We start from the raw sequence: 24,663 nt of genomic DNA, 5'->3' as shown, positions 1-24,663 counted from the left end.
CTTCCTTCCTTCCTTCCTTCCTTCCTTCCTTCCTCCCTTCCTTCCTTCCTTCCTTCCCTTCCTTCCTTCTGTCCTCTTTTTCTTCCTCCCTCTCTCCCACTCTCTCACCCCCTGTACTACGACACATCAGAGCTGGCCCCTGCAACACTCTGGATTCTCCCAGTGCCCCCCACTCTCCGGAGACGAATGCCTCCTCTGCCTTGCCAGAGAGGCCGGAGACAAGCCTCGAGACTGTGGGGGCGGGGGCGAGGGGGCTTGGTTCGGGGGGCCAGCCGGTACCCTAGGATTCTGGGGCCCTTGGTGATTCCTGCTCCTGGAGTCCCCTCAACCCGAGGGTTCGGGAAGCGACCATGGCCCACCTGGGTGCTCACGCCCTCCTCCCTCCAGGAGGGGCCGGGAAGGGGAGGGCTGAGGTCTCTAACGGGCCAGGGGGGGCCTGGCGAGAAGCGCGGGGGGGGGGGGGGGGGGCGGGCAAGAGGGGAAAGCCCTTCCCTCGGGCGCGCACCTGCCCCCAGCTGGTGCCCGGCTCTGCAGGTAGCCCGGACCTCCCAGAAACTATTTTTAAACCTGGTGAGGAGGCCGGAGCTATAGTACAGCATGTAGGTAGGGCGTTTGCCTTGCACACCGCGACCCAGGTCCGATCTCCGGCAATCCACATGGTTCCCCAGCACTGCCAGGAGTGATTCCTGAGCGCAGAGCCAGGAGTCACCCCTGAGCATCGCCGGGGGTGGCCCAAACAGAAAATAAAATAAAATAAAACCTGGTGAGGGCCAGACGCCGCCCCCCCCCCCCCACGCCGCTCGCAGGGTGCCGGGAGGAGGGCCGCGCAGTGGAAGGGCCAGAGCTAACGTGTCCCCGTTTCCCCGCAGGCGGCGGGCGCGGCGCTGAGAGCGCGCGGGCATGGCCAGCACGGCGGTGCAGCTCCTGGGCTTCCTGCTCAGCTTCCTGGGCCTGGTGGGCACGCTGCTCACCACCGTCCTGCCGCACTGGCAGCGCAAGGCGCACGTGGGCAGCAACATCCTGACGGCCGTGTCCTACCTGAAGGGGCTGTGGATGGAGTGCGTGTGGCAGGCCACGGGCGTGTACCAGTGCCAGCTGTACCGCTCGCTGCTGGCGCTGCCCCGCGACCTGCAGGCGGCCCGCGCGCTCATGGTGGTGTCCTGCCTGCTGTCGGCCGTGGCCTGCGTCCTGGCCGTGGTGGGCATGAAGTGCACGCGCTGCGCCAAGGACACGCCGCTCAAGACGAGCCTGGCCGTGACGGGCGGCGTCCTCTTCGTGCTGGCCGGCCTCCTGTGCCTCATCCCCGTGTCCTGGGCCACCCACAACGTCGTCCGGGACTTCTTCAACCCGCTGCTGCACAGCAGCCTCAAGTACGAGCTGGGCCCGGCGCTCTACCTGGGCTTCGTCTCCGCGTCGCTGTCGCTGGTGGGGGGCGCGCTGCTCTGCCTCTCCTGCGACGCGCAGGCGGCCTCCGCGCCCCCCCGCGGCCCGCCCCGCGCCGCGCCCGCCTACCGGCCCCCCGCCGCCTACAAGGACCACCGCGCGCCCTCGGCGGGCTCGGCCACGCACAGCGGCTACCGGCTCAATGACTACGTGTGACGCCCCCGCGCCGCCCCCCACCCCACGACGCCGGGACGCAGGCGGGAGGAGGCCGGGACAGCGCCTGGGTGTCCGGCCTTGGTGTCCAGGGCGCGTGTCTGCGGCCGGAGGGACCGCGAGGGCGAAAGCGGAGTAATAAACGGACTCGGACGCCGGCGCGATGGCTGTGCTCAGGGTGTGCGTCTCTCTCCGGCGGTTCTTTTATTTATTTATAAGCGGGGTTTCCAGTGGATCACTCTGAGATAGACCCTTACAAAGCCCTGATTGGGTTTCAGTCACACAGTGCTCGCTCCAGCGCCCCCCACCCCCAGCCTGTGCGCATTTCCCCGGGCCAGCGCCCCCACGTTCCCTCCCATCACCCCCCACCCCCAGCCGGCCTCTATGGCAGGTGCTCTCTCTCCCCTCTCTCTCGCTCTCTCCCCTCTCTCTCTCCTGCTCTTTCTCCCTCCCTCTCTCTCTCCCTCCCTCTCTGTCTCTCTCCCTTTCTGTCTCTCTCTCCCTCTCTCTTTCCCCTCTCCCTGTCTCTCTCCTTCTCTCTCTCCCTCCCTCTCTGTCTCTCTCCCTTTCTGTCTCTCTCTCTCCCTCTCTCTTTCCCCCCTCGCTGTCTCTCTCCTTCTCTCCCTCCCTCCCTCTCTGTCTCTCTCCCTCTCTGTCTCTCTCTCTCCCTCTCTCTTTCCCCCCTCCCTGTCTCTCTCCTTCTCTCTCTCCCTCCCTCTCTGTCTCTCCTCCCCCCCTCCTTTTGGGCACTGTGCTTCGCAATAGACGAATATACATGAAAGGTTGTCGTGTGTATCCCTTTTTCTACCCTTAACACTCAGCTCTTGTCCAGCGTGATTGTTGCCGGCTACTATGGTCATCCTGGTCCCTTCTCTCTCTCACCTACTCACTTGTGGTGGATTCCAGCCATGGCCCAGTCCCCCTGGCCCCTGTCTTCCCTGGCCGTGGATGTTAAGTCTCTTCCTGTATGTTTTTATGCCCCACCAATGAGTGCTGTGGTTCTACGCCTGTCCCTCTCGCCCTGACACACTTCGCCCAGCGTGACGCTCTCCCTGTCCTCCCTTTGCAGGCTGCCTCCTGCTGCTCTGGCGCTGCCTAGGCTGCAGGGCACACGGGCACACGGGCACTCTGGGCACACGCATGACCCGTGTCCCAGGTGGGCCATCTCAGGAGGGCCAGGTGGATGGTCTGTCTCCCCACCTGCCACCCAGAAAAGGGTCCCCGTCCCCTTGCTGAAACTCAGAGGACAGGACAGGAGCCCAGGGCTGGCCAGGGGATGGACAGTCACCACAGATGGGCCAGAGGAAGAGCACACGGGGCAGGTGCTTACATGCGTGTGGCCAGTCCCCACGTGGATGCACTGAGCACCTGCCGCTGACAATGACATGTTCCCTTTCTCGGGCTCTCCGGCTCCGGGACCAGGTAGGTTCTGCCCCAGGGTCCGCTGGATATCACTGTCTGAGCTGTGGGGTGGGCTGCAGGGGCGTGTGTCTGCAGCTCCCTCAGCCCCGGGCACAGGGGGTCTCGCTGCTCTGGGACATCGGGGTCCCCCCGTCTGGCTGTGGGCCGAGCCATGTGACCGGAGAGCAGCGTCACTCACTCTCACGCTCTCTCGCTCTCTCTCCCACACACAGCTCACACAGATGCCAACACGCCCCCTGGCATCCTGCTCAGGCCTCGGTCCCCACCCTCAGCTGTGGGCGGGACCAGCTCGGCCTGGAGCTGACGCCCCGAGGCACTGAAGCACTGTCGGGGAGGAGAGCCAGAAGAGGGGTCCCGGGGATGTGGGCTCAGTGGGCCAGGCTTGCGGGGAGGGCCTGGAACTGTGGCCGCTGCACGACCTGACGCAGGTGAGGCAGAAGCAGCAACCCCAGGTGGCCTCTGTGTTCATTCACGATTCCCAGGTTCTTCAATATATTTTTTTTGCTTTTTTGGGTCACACCCAGCAATGCTCAGGGGTTACTCCAGGCTCTGTACTGAGAAATCACTCCTGGCGGTGCTTGGGGGACCATATGGGATGCCAGGGACCGAACCCGGGTCAGCCACATGCAAGGCAAACGTCCTGCCCGCTGTGCTATCGAATAAAGATGCTCACACTCAGAGTTGGGTTATTGGAAAATAAAAGAGAGAAGAAAAGGAGCCCCCACGTGGAGAGGAACTTAGTATAGGACTCAGTTAAGGTGAGGGAGTTTTGTGCGTGCCCTTTGAAGGGCTCCTGGCATCCCTTATCTGCTGGCAAGTGCTTGCAAAAGATGCCAGAAAGTTACAAGGATGTCTAGCTGGTCTAAATCTTTCTGGGCTTTTTTTTTTTTTTTTGCCCCGTCTTAGTCTCCCTGTTGGTCTAAGCTTCAGGACAGAGTTTTCTAAAAATCTCTATGATCGCCGGGGCAGGACTCTGGGAATGCAATGTCAGATGAATGGAGGGGAGGTTCCAAGGGGAAACAGGCCTAGTTGCCAATTATCTCAGTTCCCCGTCAGCCTAGACTCCAGGGTTCCTCGTTATCTGAGTTTCCCGGGCAGCCTAGGGTCAGGGCAGCTAGGTGTTCCGGGGAAGCCCCGGGAATGCTGAGACAGAGCCTTGGGGTGGGATGTGTGTCAGGGGGATTGGGAACAGATGGACACCTGCAGAGAGGAAACTGGCATTCAGTCTCACTGGCAAGGGGAAACTGAGGCTTCCTCTTTCAGTATGGTCCTGCTCATGGGTGTGGCCGTCTGTAGGCGTGGTCTTGTCTGCGGCTGTGGAAGGGGGAGGGGAAGCTGGGGAGGTCCCAGCGCCCACAGGCCAGGGCTAGCTGGCCGCTCCCCTGATGGGCCTTCCGGTGTCCAGAGCAGCCCAAGGGCTTGGGGCAAGCCCAGCCGAGTCCTCTGTCGCCCGCCGGCCACATACCTGCACATGTGTCTCCTGCTCTTTCCGGTTGCAGTTCCGTGGCCGGAGCAGGGATTGCTTCTGGCAGCCCTGGAAGGTGGGGGGTCCAGGAGCTGGCCCCCAGGGACCCATTTCTTCTCTGTCCTCATCCTTAGGGCTCAGGCCACGGGCCAGCCTCTGTTTGAAGAAACACGGGGGTGGCAGGGTGCTTGCATTTTAACCGAACCCACAGAATTTTAGGGGGGGTTTGGTCAAAAGGTCATTACTTCATGATGAAATAAATCATTTTGATCTATTATTTTGATCATCATTGCCATCTCCAACATCATCATCATTACTATAACACTGTGAGTGGCAAAGCTATTCATAATAGAGTTGTTTCAGGCATTCCATGTTCCGACACCAATCCCACCTCCAGTGTAACCGTCCCTTCACCCCAGTGCCCAGTTTCCCTCCCACCCCCCAAGCCTGCCCCTGGGCTGGCACATGACACATTTATTTATTATTGCTTGCTGCAACAATAAGGCAAATAGAATGACTAGAAAATAGAGCAATGGCGGGGCTGGAGTGATAGCACAGCCGATAGGGGTTTGCCTTGCACACAGCCGACCCGGGTTCAATCCCCAGGATTCCATATGGTCCCCTGAGCACTGCCAGGAGTGATTCCTGAGTGCATGAGCCAGGAGTCAACCCTGGGCATCGCCAGATGTGACCGAAAAAGCCAAAAAAAATTAAAAATAAAGGAGGCTTGTGTGTTTTGGGGAGAGGGGTGCTAACTAATTTTTTTTTAATTTTATTGAATCACCATGTGGAGGGTTACATAGTTCTCAGGATTATGTCAGTTATACAATACTCAAACACCCTTCCCTTCACCCGTGCCCATATTCCATCACCAACCACCCCATTATACCTCCCGCCCCCTCTCGCCCCCCCAGTCCCCGCCCTTATAAGTGATAAGTTTCACTTGTTTACGCTTTATCTTGGTTACAGTCCATGTTTCAACACATAACTCACCCCCGAAAAAGAGAAGACAGTCCCACTGTCAAGGAAGCATTTGATGGCTCTCCATTGCTGAGAATGTAGAGATATTAAGTCCCGCTGTTTGTTACATAACTTTTCTATTTTTTTTCCCCCCTCGTCCCACGCCACCGAGATCACGCCTGTTTAGTAATCACCACGCTGCCTGACAATGGGAAAACAAACCAAAAAAGATGGTTATTTCCCGTCATCAGCTGCCGTGGGGCTCTGCTTAGTTGATAGTCTGGTAGAATGTCTGCAAGCAGTTTCTGGAACCAAAAGTAATACGCTGGTATCGGCCCCGGCTAGAGATTCCACCAGCGTCCCGCTGTTCCAAGTACATAATAATTTATTCCCTTGTATCCCATTCCCACGCCACAAGGTCCATGTCAGCTTAATGGACATCATACTATGGTTAACGCCACGCCGCGTTTCTTCCCGAGAAAGAAGGATATTTCTTCTCAGCCGGCGTGGGGATATGGCTTAGTTCAGTCTATAGAGATGGCTACCACTTTGGTAGCCTTCAATATTTCAGCACAAGATTTACTATTCTTGTTAGGATTTCCCACCAAAGTCCGACCCGTTAAAAAGGAACCATTTCATATTGGTGATGATTAAATGACAATAGGTTGCGTGGCCATGGCAGCGGCCTCGCGGCTTTGAATTTCTGTATAAAGTCCAGGGAAAGTACAGCCAGAAATTACACGTCGCTACAAACTTTAACCCTATTATGGTCCCCCCAAAGTCCAACCCATTACAAAGGAACCATTTCATATTGCTGATGATTAGATGACATTAGGCTGCCGCAGCCACGCGGTTTTGGGTTTCTATATAAAGTCCAGGGAAAATTCTGCCTAAAATTCTATCGCTACAATCTTTTACCCTTCAACAAAAAACTCAGTACTATTGTTTGGAGTTTCCCCGCACGGTAAGCCCTGCCAAAAAGGGACATTTACACGTTGCTGACAATCAAGAGATATTAGGTCGCGCGGCTGCGATAGCAGCCGCGTGGTTTTGAAGTTCTATATGAAGTCCAGGGAAAATTCTTTTCGTAATTGCATCACTCGCTGGCAGCGCCTGGGCCAGAAGCTCCGCGCACACAGTTTGGAGGCATTTTGGGGGCGCCGCTCGTGTCCAAAGTGGTTCAGTTGCCTCCGGGGTCGATCTTGCACGGGGCCGGAAAGGAGCGTCCCCACATGGCTCTGTGCTTAAATGTCAGCCGGCACAGGGCGGATCCGGAAGTCCCGCCCCATCGGCTTTCCCGGGCTTCCTGTAGAGTCTAAAAACCGGCTATTGCCTCGCTGCGTTCAAAAAGAAAAAGTTGAGAGAGAAAAGACCATACCCTGCCGGCAGCGCCTGGGCCAGAAGCTCCTCGCACACAGTTTGGAGGCATTTTGGGGGCGCCGCTTGTGTCCAAAGTGGTTCAGTTGCCTCCGGGGTCGATCTCGAGCGGGGCCGGAAGGGCACTAACTAATTATTTTGAAAAGAGGCCAGTGGGGCAAATAAACTTGGGAAACTTTCCTTGAAGGATGAAACCATTGACCTGGGGCCGGGGGATGTGTCTCAGCAGTGGGGCACAGGCCTCGCACGTGGGGGGTCTAGGGCAACTCTGGCGCCACAGAAGAGAACAAATAAACCTGAAATTGAAACAGAGAATGGGAACCCACGGAGGTGACGCCTCCTGAGGGCAGCTCTGTGGGTGCAGACTCCTCGACACTCCCCGGCGGGACTGGGCTTGGGGACACCGGTCCTGCTGCACCCCCAGGGGAAACCTAGACCCCTTCCTTCAAACTCCTCTTCTGAATTCCGTCACCGCACAGAATCAAACAGAAAGACCCCACCCCGATGTCTGACTCAGTGAAGGGCTGACAGCGACAGGAACCTCGCGATTCTTTCACACCAGGGTAATGGTGACACGATGTACCGGGCGCTGCGCCAACTTCCCATCCTTGCTAGTTTGGCCCCTGAGCTGAAGAAGGCCCCGAGAGCCAGCACCGCCTTCAGCCACATTAGACAGAGGAGGGGACGAACGCGCAAGGACCCTGACTCCCCACCCAGGCTCTCGGGGCTCCGGGGGTAGAAGCCCCGGGCACGTGGCTCAGGTGGAAGCACACGTGTCTGGCCTCTAGAAGCCCTGGGTTCCATCCCCAGCACTGCGTGGCCCCAGAGCATTGCCGGCTACATCCCTGAGGGTCTCCCCAGCACCGACTAGAGTGACCACGCCTTAGTCATCGCCCCAAAAACAGAGCCAGGAGTGGAGCTCAGGAGTTAGGTAGGGCAGACATGTCTTTGCAGCTGAAGCGATAGCACAGCGGGGAGGGCATTTGCCTTACATGCAGCTGAACCAGGTTCGATCCCCAGCATCCCATATGGTCCCCTGAGCACCGCCAGGAGTAATTCCTGAATGCAGAGCCAGGAGGAACCCCTGTGCATCGCCGGGTGTGATCCAAAAAGAAAAAAAAAATAAGACAGCCTAAAGTCAAGGATTTCCATATCCAGACTCCTTCCAAGTGACCGAGTGACAGTTCCCGGTCATAGCAGCTCTTTCTAGAACCTTCCCTCTACAGCACCTCTGTTATCTGGGTTCTGGTTGCACTAGAGGGATTACAGACCCAGAGGGCCAAGTTTGAACCCCTGCAGGAGTCCCAAAACCAGGAGGTGACCCTGAGGGCTCTGACCCAGCCTGCCAGCTGGACCGTCCAGCCCCAGGGGGGGTCAGCCCCTGCCCCGCCCCTCCCCCAGACAAGTGGGCTCTTGCTTGTAGCCCTTATGGAAATGGACAGGCCCAGAGAGTGCCCAGCTCCAAGTGACCAGGGAATGTCCAGAGGCGTCCCAAGGACTGGGAAGAAGCGCTGAGCTCAGCCCTGGTGCTTGGGCTCGCACACTTGACAAAGGAGCTTAACCTCCGCATGCACAAGAAAGGGCACCAGGCTTGGGGTCCTGCCCGAGACAGCGGCCTGGCAGGGGCCAGTGCGGAGTTCTCGGAGCAGAGGGACTCTGTGGCTGTGGCTGCCCACTGTGGCTCCCGGCCCAGCTGCAGCGGTTCTGCTGATCAAAGAGGCAGAGAAACTCTCGCTGGGACAAATGATCCTCCCCAAGGGTCGCCATCCCCGGTGACTCTGATTAATAAGGGATACAAATGGCTGATGGGGAGCTGGAGAGAGGGCGGCGGGGAGGGCGCTGGCCTTGCGCGTGGCTGACCCGGTTGGGTCCCCGGCGTCCCATCTGGTCCCTCAATGAGCACCGCCAGGAGTAATTCCTGAGTGCAGAGCCAAGATGCCACCCCCCCCACACACACACGGGTTTCCAGTGCTGAGATGGCGTGGCACCAGGAGTGCTGTATTCACAGCCAATATCCAAATATCAGAAGCTGTGCGGCCCGTACCCCAGTCTCCCCCCTTGCTGCTTTTGCCCAGAGAGGGCATCCCCCATCCCACCATTGTTTGGAAGTCTTGGACAAAACTGTTTGGAGCTGTGGATCTTGAGAACCAGTCATTAACAACGACGGGCTTGTAACTTTTTTTAAAAAACTGAATCATCGTGGGATACACAGTTACAAAGCTGTTCAGGATCGGGTTTCAGTCATACAATGTCCCAACACCCCACTACCCGTGCACATTGCCCACCCCAATAGCCCCGTTTCCTTCCTTTCACTCCACCCCCACAAACCTGCCTGCCATGCCCTCCCCCTCTCTCGCCCTGTCTCTCTCCCTCTCCCTCCCTGTTCCTCTCTCTCTCTCGCTCTCTCCCTCTCCCTCTCTCTACTTCTCTCTCTCCCTCTCTCCCTCTCCCTCTCTTCCTCTCTCTCCCTCTCCTCTCTTCCTCTCCCTCTCTCTCTCCCTCTCCCTCTCTCTACTTCTCTCTCTCCCTCTCTCCCTCTCCCTCTCTTCCTCTCTCTCCCTCTCCCTCTCTTCCTCTCCCTCTCTCTCTCCCTCTCCCTCTCTCTACTTCTCTCTCCCTCCCTTTCTCCCTCCCTCCCTCCCTCTCTCTCTCTCTCCCTCCCTCTCTCTCTCTCTCTCTCTCTCTCTCTCTCCTTTTGGCCATTATGGTTTGCAATACAGCTACCGAGAAGCCACCATGTTTGGTCCTTTACCCACTTGCAGTACACACCTCCCATCTCCCATCCAGAGCAATTCCTTCCAACCATCACGGTCACAGTGGTCCCTTCTCTATCCCCACTGCCTCTCTCCCCAGCCCTTGAGGCAGCTCCCAACTTGTAGGATTTTTCCGACAAAAGCAGTATGGAGGCTGGAGAGATAGCACGGCGGGGAGGGTGTTTGCCTTGCACACAGCTGGCCTGGGTTCGATTCCCAGCATGGCATAGGGTCCCCCGAGCACCACCAGGAGTAATTCCTGAGTGCAAAGCCAGGAGTAACCCCTGAGCATCACCAGGTGTGACACAAAAAGAAAGAAAAAAGAAAGCAAAACTTTGTCTCTGACACAGCCCTCATGGAGCGAGGGAGAGTGAGCTAACGCTGGCACTGACTCCCGTGTGCTTCTGCCCCACTCCACCACGTCTGCGGGGCTCTAGTCAAGGAAGGGGACTGTTGGGTGCAAAAGGAAACATTTGTGTGACATCACAAAGAGGTGATGTTACAGATCTTCAAGACGATCTGAGAACTCCAGGCAATAGCTGGCATGCACTTCGGAGAACCTCACAAGGCAAAAAGCCAGACCTCCTGGGCGGGGCTGGGGGGGCTAAGCAGGCAAGAGGCAAAACAAGCTGCTCTCAGACCCTCAACCCTGGGCGTGGCCAAGGCTCAGGAGACTCTATTCACAACAACCAAAAATCTGCAAACAACCCAAGTGTCTAAGAACAGATGGGTGGACACGCAAAAGGATCTCCAAACTGAGCAGCTCGATGCAGAATGCCTCCGGACTTTAAGCCAGGTCGACTTCAGTGGGGCACCTCAGATGGGGGGAGGGGTCTTCCCTCTCTCCACCTGTCCCCTAAAAGCCCCAGCGGCCACCAACTCCCAGAACCCAATGAGAAGTGCAAGTTCGCGGGTTTAGTGATGGCAAACTCCAGGCCTCAAGGGATAGGGGATGGGCCGGTCTCTCTCATCTCCCACCCCCATGGGACCCTGGAGGTCACGCCCACAAACTGCCTCTGGCTGCAACTTAAGCTCCTCAACTGGCCATGATCCGAGATACAACAAAAGAATCTCAGAACCGAGAAGCTCGCTGCAGAGATTTTTCCAGACCCTAATTATCTAAAATTTTAGAATTCCAGGAGCGTCTTATGCTATTCATAACAAGCAACACAAAAGAGAGTATGGGAGAAATTGTCTGCCATAGAGTCGGGGGGAGGGGTGGGGGGAGGGAGACTGGGGACCTTGGTGGTGGGAGATGTGCACTGGTGGAGGGTTGGGTGTTTGATCATTGTATGACTGAAACTCAAACAGGAAAGCTTTGTAGCTATATCTCATGGTGATTCAATAAAAATTTTTAAAAAAAGACCAGATGAGTGGAGAAAGAAACTATGGTACATCTACGCAATGGAATATTCTCAGCCTTAAGATGAAGTGGGGCAAGAGAGACAGTATGGCAGGAAGGGCGCTTGCCTTGCATGTGTCCAGCCCTGGCATCCCTGTCCCCTGAACACTTTCAGGAGTAATTCCTGAGTGCAGAGCCAGGAGTTATCCCTGAGCATCAGCAGCTGTGGCTCCAAAACAAAACCAGCAAACAAACAAAAAAAATAGATGAAGTAATGCAATTTGCTGTATAATACGGATGGATTTGTAGAGTATAATGTTGAGTGAGGTTAATCAGAAGGAGACAGACACAGAATGATCCCTGTCGTATGTAGGATATAAAGAAATATAATAGGAGAATAACAAATGCCCCATGGGAAGATAGGAGAAGGTACACTACGCACTGGCAGAGAGGGAAGTGGTCACTCTTGAGAAGGGAGAATGGAGAAGTGGACGCAGAAAGTGCTGACCATAGAGCTGGCTTGGGGGCAGGAGGGTAACTGGGGACACTGGTGGAGGGAAGTGGACACTGGTGAAGGGACCCGTGTTGGAACATTGTACACCTGAAATTCCATCATGAATAACTTCGTAACTTTGTAACCCACAGTGATTCAATAATAAATGATAAATATTTTTTTTCCAAAAATGGCTCTGGAAGCTGTGGGCTTGCAGGCCTCCCCGCCAGTGGGATTTCCCGGAAGCAGCGGGCTCCTGCTGAGACGGGTCACAAGACCCCCTCGGAAGGTGGGTGTTGCCAACTAGGCAGAAGTTTGTACCCCGGGACCTGCCCTATTCATTAGTTCTGGCTTCTCCTGAGCAAACTCACGTAGGAAAGACAGCCCTGGAAACCTCTCTGCAACAGAACGTCTCCATTCCAAGATTAGCCACTCTGGGTGCACGAGTCACACAGGACGGTACTTTACTTGTGACCAGTGAAACCCAAACAATAAGGACTTCCAGTCCGCTGGGGTTCAGTGGCTCAGAACCACTCTGTTTGCAGATGGGGGGATTGAGTTGACCGAGGTCCGACCCTGCCGGGGCTGCTGGCTGGTAGTGGTCTGCATGTTCCAGGGTGGGTGAGGGTGCACCTCACACGCAGCGAGAAAGCAAGGGAGGTCACCGGAGCCCTCAGGAGAGAAATTCTCCCCACTAAGGGTTTCCTCTGGCTCCAGGGAGTGACAGTGGACCTGCATGGGAGGAGCTAGCTCAACTACCGCCCAAGGATGTCAGAGTCAAGAGGCAATGATTTGCGGCTCACTCTCCTCAGAGCTCCAGAAAGGCAGCGAGATTGAGATTGAGCTTACTCCAAAGACTGCATGAGGCAAACCTCACTGAGACAGGACGCCCGGGGTCAGTTTCCTGCTGGCCCTCCAGCACATCAGGCTCACCCCACGGGCTAGCGGCTACTCACACCTTCTAGATCCTTTATGGGAGGGCTCTTCCTTTGCTAAAGATATGTTTCAGGGGAATCTGCCAGTCCTCGGGGAGACACAGTTGGATTTGGAAATGAAAATCCTACGAAAAGCAACTGCCCAAACCCACCAAACCATCCTGGAATGGTTCCCAGCAGCCCTGGGACACAGGCACAGACTTTTCAACAGGGGGTTCATGTATCCATTAAGAACTGGAGGAGTGTGGCTGGGGTAATAGTCCAGTGGGGAGGGCGTTTGCCTTGCACACGGCCAACATGGGTTCAATTCCCAGCATCCCATATGGTCCCCTGAGCACTGTTAGGAGTAATTTCTGAGTGCAGAGCCAGGAGTAACTAACCCCTGTGGGTCAGCGGGTGTGACCCAAAAAGGAAAAAAATAAAGTTGCAGGCCTCAACACCTCAGCATCATCACACGAGCTAACAAGGCAGAGGCGCACCCGGTGGAAGGTGTCAGCAGACCCAGGTGACCCGCTTAACCTACATACGTGTGGTTGAGGGGATTATTATAGTCTATAATGTTGATTTCGAAATCCCACACAAGTGTTGTATGTTTCCTTTGGATTTTACCCCTGTGGCCCAGTAGGATATTGGGAGTTGCGGCCTGTGAAAACAGGGAGAGAAAGAGATCATTACTGGACAGGGTGGTCTAAGGATCTAACAAGGGTGTTTGTAGACTTTGATGCTTGGGAAAGAGTCGTGTGGTGGCTTTGGGTGGGAATGACCCTTGGCCGCCCACCACAGGTATCTGTGCTTCAAGAAAGGATGCTTGGACACTGGGGGGCTGGAGGGAGGAGGTGCCGCCTGCACACCTTCTCCAGATGGAACCCTGGCGACACTGAGCAGCAACTAACACGGCTCCAGGATTCGGGACTGGGACAGATCCGAGCCTCGGGGGCCACTGGAGTGGGGCAGCGCCAGCCCAAAACTCTGAGTGGTCCCGGCCGCCGGAAGTCATGCCCTCGACCCACCCTGGGCGCCATCTTGATGCCACAATCCACAGAGAAGCGGCAGGCATTCTGGTGAGCAATGCAGCCCGGACAATGCTCCGGACCCGAATCAGGGCCAGCAACACTGGGGGGCCAGAGGGAGGAGGTGCCGCCAGCACACCTTCTCCAGATGGAACCCTGGCGACACTGAGCAACTAACACGGCTCCAGGATTCGGGACTGGGACAGATCCGACCTTTTCTAAAACCTGAAAACATACAATCTTTGAATGGAAAACTAATTATCAATTGCCTCCTTATTACGGTTATCTTGTTTGGGGATATAACTCCCACAACAATAGTGAGTTTTGTGTTGAAATATGGAACGTAATCAAGGTGAAGAGAAAATAAAGTGAGGTTCATCAGTTATACAGTTGGGGTGGGGGGCGGGGGGTATACCGGGGATTTTGGTGGTGGAATATGGGCACTGGTGAAGGGATGGTGTTTGAATACAGTATAACTGAGACATAAACCTGAGAACTCTGTAACTTTCCACTTGGTGATAAAATTTTTTTAAAAATAAAAAAAATAAAAAAAAGGATGCTTGGGTCTGGAGCAATAGCACAGCGGGTAGGGCATTTGCCTTGCACGCAGCCGACCTGGGTTCGATTCCCAGCATCCCATATGGTCTCCTGAGCACTGCCAGTGGTAATTCCTGAGTGCAGAGCCAGGAGTAACCCCTGAGCATCGCTGGGTGTGACCCAAAAAGGAAAAAAAAGGATGCTTGGACCCAAAAGGAGAGAGCGATCAAAAGGGAATGCCCTGCCACAGAGGTGGGGGGGGGGTGGGAGGGTGAGAGGGGGAAGGATACTGGGAACACTGGTGGAGGGGACTGGGCACTGGTGGAGGGATGTAAACAAAATGCAAACATGAAAGCTCATAAGTTTGTAACTGTAACTCATGGTGATTCACTAAAAAAAATTTAAAAAGCCTCCTGAAAAAAAAAAAAAGGCTGCTTGGGAGATTGTGCTTTTTCCCTATTTGTCCTGCATTATCGCACATTCTGTGGCACATAATTCCCTCACGAGCAGCCTGACCCCTGTCAAAGACCGTGGAGGAGGACTGTGCAGCCTGTCAGGGGACAGATCCCTCTCGTAGATGTTGGAATTTTGGCCAAACTGCAGGGATGCGGGTGAGGGAGCAGGGTAAGAGCCACGAGGCAGCTCGTCGTTAGGAAGGCATGGCTGGAACCTGCACCTGACCCAGAGCAAGGCGTGCACGCTCTCGCCTCCTTCCCGTCCGTCCCGGAGAGGAGCCCCTGGCGCTCCCCACCCCGTGACTCTTCACCTGGCCCGTCAGGTGCTGACCCGAGCCCTCACTTGCCAGAGGCTGTTGGATTGGGTCTCCCTCCCTGGTGTGGGTCCAGGGGCTTCGGCTGTCTCAGTGGGACTCCGGGCCAGGCCAGCTGCCAGGGCCATGCTCTGCGCCTCAGCCCTGATGCCCCTGACATTGTCGGGGACACAGGGAGACCCCGCTGCTGCCCCCCAGCCCCTCTGCCCCCCAAGCTCCCGCGGGCAGCCCAGGAGCCTGACTAGAGCTGCCGCTGTCCACCCACACCCCACTTTCAAGGCACCCCGAGATCGAACTCACCGGGCCCCTGGGCACAGAGGGACTTTGGGGAGTGGGAGCTGGGCGAGCTGGCAGGGACCGTCTGGGTCCCGTGTCCAAGGCACCGCGGCCCTGTCCAGAGCGATGGTCAGGGTCTCTGCAGCCGGCGGCCGCTGCTCCCACCCTCAGGGCCGGCAGCTGCAAGCTCGGGCTCCCTCGAATCCCGAGAGGGGGTTGGGGCGGGGTCTCTCCAGCAGAGCTCAGGGGTCCTGGGCTGCTCAGGCCCAGCAGTGCTGGGGGCCCAGGGGTCCCGGGGACTTGGTGTCAGGGTGCCACGGCCTGAGAGTCGCACCTTGGATCACCTGTGCTTACCCGCACCCGGTCCTGCTGCCAGTCTCTGTTCTGGGGCCGTGACCCTGTGCCCTCTGACCTGACACAGATGCAGGAGGTGCCAGAGGCCCAGGAACAGGCGGCCCCACACGAGGCGTCACAGGACCGGGAGGCGGGCCCTGGTACCCGGAGCCCCCTGACCTTCCCTGTACTGACGGAGCCCGTGCTGCACCCCGGGGCCCACAGCGGACTCAGCTCCTGACTGGGCCAGGGAGGCGGCTCGGGGGAGAGAATGTGACGCCCTTTGGTGGCGTCCTGGGTTCGACCCCGACACAGGCAAAAGGAAAAGAAAAAGGGAACCTCCACACCCTGGGTTTTCTAGGGTTTGGTTGGGGGATAAAGCGTGGCCTGAAGGAACTTAGCTGGGGTCTGATTGTTCTTTCTTTTGGGGGGACAGTCTGGGTCAGACCCTGGCCTCCCCCGGGCCAGGCCAGGGCTCTACCACTGGGAGTTTTAAAATTTTTTATTTATTTATTTATTTATTTATTGCATTTTGGGTCACACCCGGAGATGCACAAGGGTTACTCCTGGCTCTGCACTCAGGAATTACTCCTGGCGGTGCTTGGGGGACCATATGGGATGCCGGGGATCAAACCCGGGTCGGCCGCATGCAAGGCAAATGCCCTCCCCACAGTGCCATCGCTCCAGCCTCCTCCACCACTGGGATTTTCTGGGGCTTGAGTGATCACAGGAGCATCAGTGTTGATGGCGGGCATGGAGACAACGTCTTTCCCTCCGCCCCCCCCACCCCACCCCGGTACCCCTGACTGGAGATTTCACAGACACTCGGCAGGAGAAGCGAAGAGTAAACTCTGTATATGGAGGGAGAGTACGGCGCTGCCTTACAGCATCCCACCCTGACCCGTGTCTTCCCCCAGACCCTCAGGACTGACCCCTGAGCACAGAGTCAGGAGCCGTGAGCACTACCGGGTGTGGCTTCCCAAAAAATATTTTAAAGGGGTTGATGAAACCAAATGAAATGGACTAAGGAGGAAAAGAAAGGCTGTGTGTGGCTGAACACCTGTGTGGACTGGAAACCAGGGGAGCAAAAGAATGAGCCCGCTCACTCCCAGGATGGGGCAGGGCGGGATGAGGGGCTGCCCTGAGCAGACGCAGACCCTCACGGGGCCAGGTCGAGCACAAACACAGCGATTACATCTCCATAGGGCCTGCCTGGCCTGGCCTGGGATAAGGAGGCCAGAGGCAGTTGGGCTCAGGACGAGGCCCACAGGCGTGTGCTCGGGGGCCGTGCTCGCACGGCTGACCCAGGTTCCTTCCCAGCCTCCAGCATGGAAACCGCCAGGAGTGATTCCTGAGGGCAGAGCCAGGAGTGACCTCTGAGCAGCACAGGTGTGGCCCCAGACAAACAAGTCAGCAAGCACAAAGCACAGGCCCATCCTGAAAGCGTAGGGGGAGGAGCAGCCCTCTCTCACACACCCCGCTCTTGCCAAGATGTTGGAATAGAGCTCTAAATATTTTAGGCCTAAAGATTTTCCAATCTCCTGGAAGTGCGCGGCCGCTTATAGCCTACTTCTTATAGCCTACTTCTCCCTCTGGGAGAACCTGACTAGCTACCGAGAGTTTCCTGCCCACATGGGACAGCCTCGAAACCCCACCCCCATGGTGTATTCATATGCCAAAACCAGTAACAATGCTGGGTCTCATTCCCCTGACCCTGAAAGAGCCTCCAATGTGGCATCTTTGGGAAGGACGAGTAAAGAGAGGCTGCTAAAATCTTAGGGCTAGGACGAATGGAGACGTTACTGAGACCACTGGAGAAATTTGACCATCAATGGGATGATGATGATGATGATGATGATGATGATGATGATGATTGTGGCCACACCAATGTGTAAGCCCCTACCCCTCAAGCTGGGGGATTTGGGATTTAAGGAGGCTTTAAGAGGGGCTGGGGGAGAAGCAGAGAGAGAGACAGGAGTGTATAGAGAGGAGATTGGAATAAACGGCAACTGAGACCAACCAGCCTGGCCCTCATTCTTTCCTTCACCTGCCCATTGTCATCAACCTCCCTGGGGTGGGGGAAGTGGCGTGAGACTACCGAACTTGCTTCCCAGCAAGGACCATATGTCCCGTTCAGGTACACCATGTTCCTGCATCCACTGTGAGGGCGGAGTGACAACTCACAGTGATGTGAGAGCCCTTTCCTGAGCGCTGGATGCAGGGAGCGTTTCCCCAGGCATCTCTGCGGGCCAGCACCCTGAGGTCTGGTCCTTCAGTGCCCAGGCTGGTGTAAGCAGGGAGTCCTCACCTCAGACACAGCAGCAACCGCTGGCCAGCTGCACGGGCTAGCCTTGAGGTAAGATCGCCCATGACTGAGTGGTCAGCCCTCTGTGCCGTCAGCCTGGCCTCGTGACTGCCAGGGTGATGCCTCATCTTACCCTGCTTGTATTCCCTGTTTCACTCCTCCTGCTCCACATGCAACTCAACTTCACCCCCATCCTCAGCAGGAAGTAGCCAGAAAACGATTCACCCCCGTCCCCCAGCTGCTGGACCCTCCGGAGAGGAAGAGGTGGCATGTGGGGTCAGTAGGAACAGGGAATTGCCCCACGGTGGAATGTAAGGATTGAATGTCACGTCTGGGTCTGACCGCACAAACAGCCAGGTGATAACCTTCTCGACCTCCTGCCTGTTTCTGTCTTGACATCAAGTTAGAGGGACCCTGAAATGGGATGCCAGCCACATGCAGACTTAACGAGAAGGTTCAAAATATTGCTCTAGGGAAACTTCTGCTACACTGTCACTGCTATGAGACATTTCTTTTTCTTTCTTGCTTGCTTTCCTTTCTCTCTTCTTTTTCTTTCTTTCTTTCTTTCTTTCTTTCTTTCTTTCTTTCTTTCTTTCTTTCTTTCTTTCTTTCTTTCTTTCTTTCTTTCTTTTTTTTGCTTTTTGGGTCAGACCTGGCGATGCACAGGGGTTATTCCTGGCTCTGCACTCAGGAATCACTCCTGGCGGTGCTCAGGGGACCATATGGGATGCTGGGAATTGAACCTGGGTCAGCCGCATGCAAGGCAAACACCCTACCCACTGTGCTATTGCTCCAGCCCCTTTATTTCCTTTTTATCCTTCCTTCCTTCCTTCCTTCCTTCCTTCCTTCCTTCCTTCCTTCCTTCCTTCCTTCCTTCCTTCCTTCCTTCCTTCCTTTCCTTTCTTCTTTCTCTCATTTTAGGGCTACAACTGACTGTGCTCAGGGATTACTCCAGGCGGTGCTTGAGGGACTGTATATGGTTCCAGGCATCAAATACAGGCTTTTCAAATCAAATCAAATGCAAATATTTGCAAGCATATTAAGGAGGGAACAGAACCTACCAGATCATCCCGGTTCCTCTCTTCCTAACTATTCTCCCTCTGGGCTCTCCTTGCTTACAAGCATTCTTCTTCTGACTCTTTCGAGGGTCCCTCTCAGCCTCCCAGCCTCTAAATGTGCAATGCTGGGGCCAGAGATAATAGTCCAGTGGGCAGGGCACTTGCTTTGCATGTGGACAGCCTGGGTTCAATCCCCGGCATCCCAGATGGTTCACGGAGCACTTCTGGAATAAATCTTGAGTGCAGAGCCTGGAGTAGTAACCCTGAGCATCGCTGGATATGCCCCCCTCCCACAAATTCTTTCAATTAAAGAAAAATAATGTGCAGGGGCTGGAACGATAGCACAGCGGGTAGGGCGTTTGCCTTGTACGCGGCCGAACCAGGTTCTAATCCCAGCATCCCATATGGTCTCCCAAGCACCGCCAGGAGTAATTCCTGAGTGCAGAGCCAGGAGTAACCCCTGTGCATCGCCAAAAAGATAAAAAACAAAACTGCAACACAGGAATATCCACAAGGGGTGATTTCTGGAACCAGAAATGAAATTCAAGTTACTCAAAGTCAGGGGGAAAACAAGACTGAAACGCAAAACCAGCAGACTGGGGTTTGGGGCAGGAGGGCGAGAGAATGGCAGCTGTTTCCCACTCCCCACAACACCCCAAGTTTGACCCCCGCCCCGCAGGGTGCCCCTCACCTTCCCATCCCCCACCCCAGCCCTGCTGGTTCCAAGCGGTGCTCCTGGGAGTGACGCTGGCGTTCCCCCGAGTACCGCTGGGAAGGCCCCGTAAAATAACCAAATACACAAAACGAAGCATCCCCATCCCAGCAAAGCCAAGTGCTCAGTGAGAGTCTCGGTGCCAAAAGGGGATGAAGGACCCCTGGCGAGGGGTTCCCAAGATCATGAAGCCTGGCCACTCTTTTCCCTTCTGTACCAGCCCCCGGATCACATGACTCCCACTCCTGGCTTTGAACAAGCCTGCAGGGAAGACCGGTCCACAGCCGAGGCCCTCCCCAGAGAGAGTGGGGGCTCAGTGGTAACCCCAATTCGGGGGTCCAAGCTGGAGGAGTCCCTGAAACCCAGCCCCGATGGTGGCCCCCAAACCCTGGGAGGCTGACACTGCTTAGAAGAAATCAGTTTTCAAAATACTTGTCCTGAGGGGCTGGAGCGATAGCACAGCGGGTAGGACGTTTGCCTGGCACGTGGCCGACCCCAGCATCCCATATGGTCCCCTGAGCACCGCCAGAAGTAATTCCTGAGTGAAGAGCCAGGAGTAACCCCTGTGCATCGCCGGGTGTGACCCAAAAGCAAAACAAAACAAAAAAATATGCAATGTTTCTTGGCCCAGCCACTTGCCTCTTGATCCCTCATTGGCGTTCATTCCAAGGACATCGTGGGTTGCTATGGTTTAAATCTTTATTTTGGGGGGCCAGAGAGATAGTGCGGAGAGCAATGTGCCTGTCTTGCATGCAGTGACCTAGGCTCGACCTCGACATCGGACGTGGTCCCCCAAGCATCACCAGGGTGATCCTTTAGTGCACAGCCACGAATGAGCTCTGCGTCACAACAGGGCTCTATTTCCGGTTCTCACCTTCCCGGTCCGGCCAATAGGGCAGCCCTGTGTGCGTCGGACCGGAGTACTCGATTGGGTCGGCTCGCTGGGGATGCAGCCGGCGGACCCGGCCCTCACCTGGCCGAGTCTCAAACGCGCTTGTATTTTGCACAGGATCGTGTCTTCTCCATCGGCCTCATTAGCCAAGGAACAGGAGCCCCGCAGAAGCTGGAGCTCCTCCAGCCTTGCCAGTGAAACCAGCGGGTGATTCAGAAGTGAGACGGGGCTGCGTGGACCAGGAGGGGCGGTGACAGGGGCAGACGCTAGGGGGCGCTCCAGCGCCCGCCCGGCTAGCTTGACACTAGCGCGTTCTGTGCCTCAGTTTCCTCCCGCATCCCAGCCCATACTGAGCTAGTGCGGCCGAGCTGGGTTGCCAGTCAGTCAGCACCACTCGAGCCTACGTCTTCCCAGACAAAGGGGGACCTTGGAGGGGTGCAAGCCCCAGCCAGCCGCTGGGGACAGCTCAGAGCCTTTGTAACCTTTCAGCTTAAGTAAGCTTGGCCTTAGCCCCTGCAAACTGTGAAACTGGTGGTTTCTGGTCTCCGTTCTCCAGCCGCGTGTCCACCGGCTCCATCTCCTGGAAGAAGAGTGTAAAGGGCTGAGACCCAGTGCCAGAGCTCTCCAAAACTCAGAAGAGGTCCTGTCTTCGAAGCTAGAATTAGCTCCAGACCTGAGTTTATTCTGTGAGGGTGACTCTAAATCCAAAGACTGGAGAGAAGGGGAGGTGGGAGGGTGGGAAGGGGGGTGGAAGGGGAGAAAGGCTGAGGAATGCAGAGAAAGTCTTGGGGGAGACGGAAGGATGTAGACCCTGAGCCCTGCCAAGGCAGAAGTGACCTTTCGGGGACGAGCTGGACTGGTCTGTCCCTGCAGCCCAGGAGCTGACACCCTCCTTAGCCTCCAGTCCTGCTGGGAAAGACCACAGCATTTTAACTTGCACATACATTTGTGTGTGTGTGCGCACGCGCCGCACGCGTGTGCCAGACCTCACAGCAGTTCTACACGCCACTGTTTGCAACTGAACCTCCCTTGCTTCCTGCCAGCAAAAACTGCAAGAGTTTGGCTCCACCCAAGGCATCCCCGATGGCAGACCTTAGGCGGATTCCTTCCCAACTGCCCCTCAAGTGTTCGCACGGAATCTTCGTGCTTGAACCTCGGCATCATTGTGAGGAACAGCAGACGCTGTTCACTGCCAGAGGAGCAGGACGCCCTGGGTGCTACCGTCTCTTGCTCAAGTATTTGACAGGAAACCCTTTTGCGCTGAGCTGCTTCAGAGGCAAAACCTCTGGCGCCCTCTACCACAGAGCCCTGCAGTGAGCCCTTCCTGGAGCCGAGTCGGTGAATGACTTAAGTTTACAAAACTCTGGGTTTGGGCACAACAAAACCCAACATTTAGTTATTATGGCATTTAACTGTTTCTGAAGTAATGAACGTGGAGAAATGTACTCCTGTAGATAATACAGCTCTTCTGTAACAAGCAGGTTAAATATCCTTAAGGCCGGTCGGGCACTTACTTGCATGCAGCTGACCCAGTCAGTCCATCTTTGGCACCGCAGATGGCCCCCCCAGGACACCACCAGGGGTGACGCCTGGACACAGAGCCAGGAGGGAACCCTGAACACTGCCGGATTTGGCTCCCAAAATACAAAATAAAATTGGATTCTTTGAAAAATACTCTACTGGGTCTGGAGAGATAGTATAGCGGGTATGGTGCTTGCACATGGCTGACCAGGTTTGGCCCCCAGCACCCCAGAAGTTCTGTGCCTGTTTCGAGCACTGTCAGAAGTGATCACTGAGTGCCTGAGCACTGGGTGTGGTGGGTGTGGTCCTCAAAAACAAACCAACAAAAAACCTGCGGGGGGGGGGGCGGGGATAACAAAAACCACTATGAGGATTAGCAATCACCACCACGGTTTGCTCAGGTGCCTCACCAGAACTAGTTCTGGGGGAGTGGGGGGCTGCACGTGTGTGGACATCCCTAGCTCCGGGCCCAGCACCCACCTGACGGCTCCGTCAGGTACTGTCAGGGCTTGGGGCAGTGACCTGGAAGCTGGGTGGCCGCGTTTTGTGCTGCTTTCTCCTTGTGGAGAGGGGTATGGAGAGTCTTCAGCCCTGCTGACCTGCATTCCCAAGATCTGCGGGTTCCTGCTAAGGGGCAGCTTGCAGCCTGCCCACTGCACCCTGGGGTCCCCAGGAGTGCTGGCACCTGGCTGCATCTCTCACCCGTAGCAGCTGCTTCCTGGGCCTGGACAAGGCAAGGCCAAACTTCAGTTGGTTAAGACACCCCCCCCCCCCGCCAGGAACTCACAGAGTCGGGAACGGGCAACCTCCACCCATCTCCCTGTTCTTCTGGGAACCTGGCAGTCACGCCCACAAATTGCCTCTGCCACCGTAATAAGTTCATCAACAGCCAAGATCCAGAGACTCACAAATAAATCTCAGAAGAGATCAACGAGCTTCAGAGAATCCTCTGGACCTTAAAGTCACCATCCAGTTAAAAATTTAACTCCAGCTGTATCACCCTATTAAAAAAAATTTGGAATTCCTGGAGCACGTGGCCACATCTCATTCTCTACACCACTGATGTACCAAGAGTAGCACACCACAGTGAACAGGGTGTAAGGGAGAAGGCAATCAATCTCAATCCAAAATATATATATATATATATATATATATATAAACACGCAAAGCTTAACCCATAACAACTAGTTAGTAATCTCTTATACAAGCACTTAATGGCTCCAGGGTGAGATACAACAATCTTCACACACTTTCCTCTAAAAAAAATTTTCAGAACTTTTTTTTTTTTTGCTTTTTGGGTCACACCCGGTGATGCACAGGGGTCACTCCTGGCTCTGTACTCAGGAATTACCTCTGGCGGTGCTCAGGGGACCATACGGGATGCTGGGGGTTGAACCTGGGTCAGCCGCATGCAAGGCAAACACCCTCCCTGCTGTCCTATCCCTCCAGCCCCTCGGATCATTTTTAGCAGATTATTCATAACAAGTAATACAAAACAAATTATTTAGGACCTGCTTGGGGAGCAGGCTTGGGTGGTGGTGGGAAAGTTTGAAATAAAGGTGGTGGGAAGATGTGATGGTGGTGGGATAGGTGCCGGACTACTGATGTAATACATTACTGTGAACAACTTTATAAAAACTTTATAAAAATAAAAAACAAATTCTTTTTAAAAAAAGACCCCCCAGGACCTCTGGTGCTGTCTGTACCAGGTCCTGGTGGGTAGGAGGAGTCAGAGGGAGGGAGTGGTGGGGACAGGCACTCTGAGGGTGACGGTCAGCGCCAGGCCCCCTCCCAAAGGCAGGCACTGGGAATGTTCAGGACACGGCCTGTGGGCGGATGGAGAGTGAACGGATTCAGACGCGTGCCCGGCCTGAAGAGTGTGTGATTGGAACCGGCGAGGGTTGGAGACAGTACGGGATGAAGGTGACTGACTTGCATCCTGCAAACCCAGGTTCCAGCCCTAGTGTCCGGTGTGGTTCACAGAGCAGTACCAGGGGTCACTCCTGAGGGAGCCCCGAGTACTGCTGAGCATGGCCCAACCTCCCACCATACCCCCTAAAAACCAACTCCAGTTGTCCGGTAGCCGCTCTGCCACCCGGAGGAGAGCCAGAGGGGGCGACTGCAAGATCCCACTCCTGCTGGAACGAGGTGGACACCTTCCTCCACTCCCCATCCGGTTCTGAGCCTTGACATCTGCCTAGGCCACTGACGGGCCGGGGATGGGACCAGCAGGGGGCCGGGGATGGGACCAGCAGGGTCCCCCGAGATGAACATGAGGAGAAGCCCAGTGAGTCACCAATGAGGGCAATAAGCTCCCCGCCACGAGGGGCTTCGCACCATGGAGGGGGTGGGAGGCTGCCTGTTGCTACCATTCAGACCAGGGGTCCCCACAGCACCCCCGCCCCGGCACAGAGAATGCCGGGACCCCCCCCAGCTGGTTTCTGGAGAAGCCGGCTTAGTTTCTTCCTTTCCCTTTGCTGTTCCCCAATCCTGGGGTCAGCCTCAAGCCATCTGCCCCCTCGCCCCTTCCCGCACCGTGTCCTCATGAGTGGGCGCCGGGTGGGTCAAGGGCAGCATCCGGCGAGCCTTGACGCAGCTGGAGCCTGAGCGGGCGGGCAGCCTGGGTGGATGCCCGGTGAAGGGGAGTGTGAGCCGGGTCCCCGTGGGTCGGGTCGGGTCTCCTTCAGCAAAGGGGTCGTTAGCTCCCATCTGCCACTCCCATGCCAGGGGCCTGGGGTCTCGGTTGGCGGGAAGGGTGAAGTGTGGCCAGGAAATGTGCAAGCTCAGTGAGGACCAGGAAGGACAGTGGGGACAGCACCGGCCCGGGCAGCACAAAGCGACTGCCACACTACCCCTGGCACCAAGGCCGCCCCTTTGCCAGGCCCCAGGGAGCTGGGCTGGGTGCAG

The 24,663-nt window shown here is 56.0% G+C and overlaps 1 protein-coding gene across 1 annotated transcript; it reads left to right on the top strand.

Moving 5' to 3' along the window:
• The first annotated feature begins 900 nt into the window (after nucleotides 1-900).
• Nucleotides 901-1,599, top strand: CLDN14 (claudin 14). The gene has a single exon (XM_004615325.1). The coding sequence runs from the start codon at nucleotides 901-903 to the stop codon at nucleotides 1,597-1,599; it is 699 nt and encodes a 232-aa protein (XP_004615382.1).
• The last annotated feature ends 23,064 nt before the right edge of the window (nucleotides 1,600-24,663 follow it).

The sequence above is a fragment of the Sorex araneus genome, chromosome 2, assembly GCF_027595985.1.
Source record: "Sorex araneus isolate mSorAra2 chromosome 2, mSorAra2.pri, whole genome shotgun sequence".
Taxonomy (NCBI): domain Eukaryota; kingdom Metazoa; phylum Chordata; class Mammalia; order Eulipotyphla; family Soricidae; genus Sorex; species Sorex araneus.
This window is presented reverse-complemented; position numbering and strand designations above follow the sequence as displayed.

What these genes read in the sequence shown, in the direction of transcription:
- CLDN14 (XM_004615325.1), top strand. Translation starts at nt 901, where the DNA reads ATGGCCAGCACGGCGGTGCAGCTCCTGGGCTTCCTGCTCAGCTTCCTG.